Below are 4224 nucleotides of genomic sequence, written 5' to 3' on the forward strand. Positions count from 1 at the left end.
GCTGAATCCTCCAATTGCAGCTGCAGCCAATGCAGTCAAAAACTCCAACTTGGCTCCCCCCAATTCTCTGTTCTTTCCATCTCTTGGGGCCTGGYCCAGGGAGGTGTCCTTGAGTTTGGGGCTGCAGAGGAATTGTTTTGTGTCAAAATGGGAGAGCAGGAACTCAGCACTGTCTGAGTTATCCACTGGAGAATCCCAGGGTTACAGAGACGTGGAAATAGAGAAATTAAATCCTAAAGCATCGAGCAGACACCTTCCTTGGTCAGAAAGTCTATCCCACAATGCTGGGAAGGGCTTGCAGGTGGAAGCAGAAGTGCCACATGCCAAGGCGATTCCACATCCCAAAGGYATCATCCTCTTTCACACCATTTTCCCCAAAATCTCTGCATGCCATTTCCTGCTCCATCTTTTCCATACTTCCACTTTTTCCCCTTCCTTGGCTGTGTTCCTGTAAATCTCCCCTATCCCTTGGTCATCTCCAAGGAGCTGGGAAGTGCAATTCACTGTTCCTAAGTGTTGTTTTCAGCTCCACCAGCTTCTGGTGACGCTCATTAGATGGCTTTTGCAAGGGCAATTTCCCCTGTACAAAACAATTTAAAAGTCCACTTTTCAGGAGTAAAGGAGGCTTTGCAACACTGAAATCTCTCCGCAGGATCAAACTCTTAATCATTTTTCTGCTGGAGCTTCTTCACATGGAAAGTGGAGGGAGAAAAAGGCCAAGAGGTTTAATTTCAACTGGGATCATTACAAATAGCTGCTATTAATTACAAACTGTATTTATCAGGGTTTGTCTTCGTGTCTGCCAATGATGATATTACTTTTTTTTTTTTGTCCCCTGAAGGTCCCCCTGTGTTCATAAAGAAGCCTGTGGACCAAATTGGTGTGTCGGGAGGGGTGGCCTCCTTCGTGTGCCAAGCTACCGGAGACCCCAAGCCCAGGGTCACCTGGAACAAGAAAGGGAAGAAAGTGAACTCTCAGAGGTTTGAGGTAAGAGCTGAAAAATCCCAGCTGTCCCTGAGATCTGGTGTCTGTGTGAAGAGAGAGACTGACACAAAGCAGCCCCTGCTCCTCTTGGGGCGTTCTGGGACCTGATAATGAAGGGAAATTTGGAAGGGGAGGAGTTTTAGCAGCAGGAGGAGTGAAATGCAGGCTCTTGGCAGTGTCAACAGCTGGGTTTGTTCCAAAGCARGGAGAAAACTTGGCTCAATTATATTTTTATTCAAATATATCATTTTTAATTTTGTTTTGTTGGGGTTTTTTTTTCCCATTCCTGGGCTATAACTTCCTCCTTCCCTAAGAAACCCCAACTAAACCGGTGGCACTTCAGCTCTGCAAACGAAAACCTTTCCTACCCGTCCCTGGTTCAGCATTTTAATCCTGGGACAGTCTGGAGTAAACACTGCAGTTGTTGGCAAGCAGAGCCAAGCAATTGGCATTGTTTAGATAGAAATGAGAGYGGAGGAGCAAGGCCTGGGAGGTCACGCTGTGGAATTCGCTGTGGGACTCAGCCCTGCCAGGCAGCTGCGTGCTCAGAGGAGCTTTGTGGTGTCAGCTGCCCCTGCAGATGGAGGAACGAGGCAGGGGCTCGTTTTTTATTTTGTTTTCCTTTGGGTTGTTTCATCCTCTTCATCTCAGTCGYGCTCTGAGCACTCACCCCACACCCTGGCTCGTTTTTTTGGAGCCTCTGAGGTTCACACTGTGGGTTTGGYGGGGTGGTGACCCCTGGCAGGGTTTGACTGTGACAATTGTGTCACCTGAAGGTCACTGGGGAGCCGAGCTGGCCATGTGGGGGCCTTGGGGTCTCCTTTGGAACGAAGCTTCCACTTGGAGCCCAAGGATGTTTATTAATGTGTGTCTCTGTGTGCCTCTGTCCTCCAGACCATTGAATTTGACGAAAGTGCCGGCGCTGTTTTGAGGATCCAGCCCCTCCGGACTCCCCGCGACGAGAACATTTACGAGTGCGTTGCTCAGAACCCTCATGGGGAGGTCACTGTGCACGCCAAGCTCACCGTCCTCCGAGGTAAAGAACCTGGCCAGGGTCACGGGGGAAGGGGCCCTTCAGCTCTTCCCTCCCCTCAGCTGGGTGGGAGGGGTGTTAAAAATCCATGGCTAAGGCACAAAGTCCTCCTGGAGTTGGTTTGGTTGAGTTGAGTTGAGTTGAGTTGAGTTGAGTTGAGTTGAGTTGAGTTGAGTTGGGTTGAGTTGGGTTTGGTTTGATTGGTTTGGTTTGGTTTGCTTTGCTTTGCTTTGCTTTGCTTTGCTTTGGCTGGGTTTGGTTGGGTTTGGTTGGGTTTGGCTTGGCTTGGTTGGATTTGGTTTGGTTTGGTTTGGTTTGTTCTGGTTTTGGCTTCTGGTTCAGTTTGGTTTGGTTTGGTTGGATTTGGTTTGGTTTGGTTTGTTCTGGTTTTGGCTTCTGATTCAGTTTGGTTTGGTTTGGTTTGGTTTGGTTTGTTCTGGTTCATTTTGATTTGTTCTGGTTCATTTTGGTTTGTTCTGGTTTCTTCTGGTTTTTTCTGKTTTTTTTCTGGTTTCTTCTGGTTCTGGTTTCTTCTGGTTGTTCTGGTTCATTTTTTGTTTGTTCTGGTTTATTCTGGTTCATTTTGGTTTGTTCTGGTTTGTTCTGATTGTGGTTCTGGTTTCTTCTGGTTCTGGTTTGTTCCAGTTTGTTCTGGTTTGTTCTGATTGTGGTTCTGGTTTCTTCTGGTTCTGGTTTGTTCCAGTTTGTTCTGGTTTCTTCTGGTTTGTTCCAGTTTGTTCTTCTTCTGGTTTCTTCTGGTTTCTTCTGGTTTCTTCTGGTTTATTCTGGTTTATTCTGGTTCATTCTGGTTTATTCCGGTTCATTCTGGTTTATTCTGGTTCATTCTGGTTCATTTTGCTTTGTCCTGCTTTGTTCTGGCCTCTCAGATCTTTGTAGGATCCAGAACTAAACCCGGCCCCCTTCAGGAGGTCGAACTGGATTTTGTTCTGAGTTTCCCCCCAACCCGAGTTACCGAGGGACTCTCACCATCTCCCTCCCCTCCAAAAACCCCTTSCCCAGTTTTAGGAACATCACACACAGAAACGTGGCTCAGGAAAAACCTTCCCTGAGGAATCCCTCGATGGGCTGGGGTTGGGACTGTTGTGAATCTCCCTGAGCTTTCACACAGCTGCGACCAACAGAATTGTTTTTCCTCTTGTGCCTTTCTGGGCTTCTCCCCTCTTCCCAGAGGTCCTTGGCTCCGTGCACTCTCCAAGAAAACAGTTTTCCCTTCTCCATTTTGTTCTGCTGCTTTTTCCAAGTCGTCCCCGTTGCAGAGGATGTTTACACGGCTGCCTCCCTCGTGTCATCTGTTTGAAACACGCTCCCTGAACCGCCTGTGGGGGAGGRAGCTGCCGTTCTGGATGTTTGCTGTCATCACCCTGGAGATCCCTGAGATCCCTGAGTGCCCAAAGTGCCCCATTTGAGGGTTTAGGATACCCTAAAACCCATCAGGGATGTTCTGTGTTCAGACCCCAGGGCACTGCGGGTGATGCTGGTGGCAGTGGGGTGTGGTGGATCGCTGCCCCAGAGCTCCCGAGAGGATTTTGGCTTTGGGGAATTCAGCTTTGGGAATTCAGCTTCGGGTAGTTCAGTTTTGGGGAGTTCAGTTTTGGGGAATTCATCTTGGGGAGTTCAGGTTTAGGGAATTCAGTTTTGGGGAGTTCAGCTTTGGAGAGTTGAATTTTGGTGAATTCAGTTTTGGGGAACTCAGTTTTAGGGAGTTCAGCTTTGTGGAATTCAGTTTTGGGGAATTCTGCTTTGGGGAGTTCAGCTTTGTGGCATTCAGTTTTGGGGAATTCAACTTTATGGAGTTCAGCTTTGAGGAGTTCAGCTTTAGGAATTCATCTTGGTGAATTCATCTTGGTGAATTCATCTTGGCCAGGGATGAAGCCATGGCTGTTTGAGTAGCGTTTTTTTTGTTTTTTTTTTTCACTGGCAGTAAAAGCCCTTCTCTCTGCAGTGACTGTGCCTGACAACGATTTCAGCAGCTCCAGGCAGTGTTTAAACCCCACAGGACCGTGCAGCAGCTCTGCCCATGGTCCAGCTGCTTTTCCTGCAGCAATTCCAACGTTCCTTTCCACGAGCAGCTCCAATCCTCCCGTGTGAGCRCAGAGCCAAACTGGGAGTCCCCAGCGTGAGGCAGTGTCGTGGGTTTAAAACCTGATTTTTTCCCAAATTTCCCGGCCAATGCACCAGAAAATGTC

General features: G+C 48.2%; 1 protein-coding gene across 1 annotated transcript in view; it reads left to right on the forward strand.

Moving 5' to 3' along the window:
• LOC130584834 (receptor-type tyrosine-protein phosphatase S-like) overlaps window positions 1-4224 on the forward strand; it is a 56722-nt gene that overhangs the window by 36336 nt on the left and 16162 nt on the right. The window contains exons 3-4 of the mRNA XM_057385063.1: window positions 842-987; window positions 1879-2020. Coding sequence (XP_057241046.1) covers window positions 842-987; window positions 1879-2020 — 288 coding nt within the window. The remainder of the gene's footprint in view (window positions 1-841; window positions 988-1878; window positions 2021-4224) is intronic.

The sequence above is a fragment of the Malurus melanocephalus genome, unplaced genomic scaffold (assembly GCF_030028575.1).
Source record: "Malurus melanocephalus ecotype Western Australia unplaced genomic scaffold, MMel_1.1 scaffold_775, whole genome shotgun sequence".
In the NCBI taxonomy this organism is placed as follows: Eukaryota; Metazoa; Chordata; class Aves; order Passeriformes; family Maluridae; genus Malurus; species Malurus melanocephalus.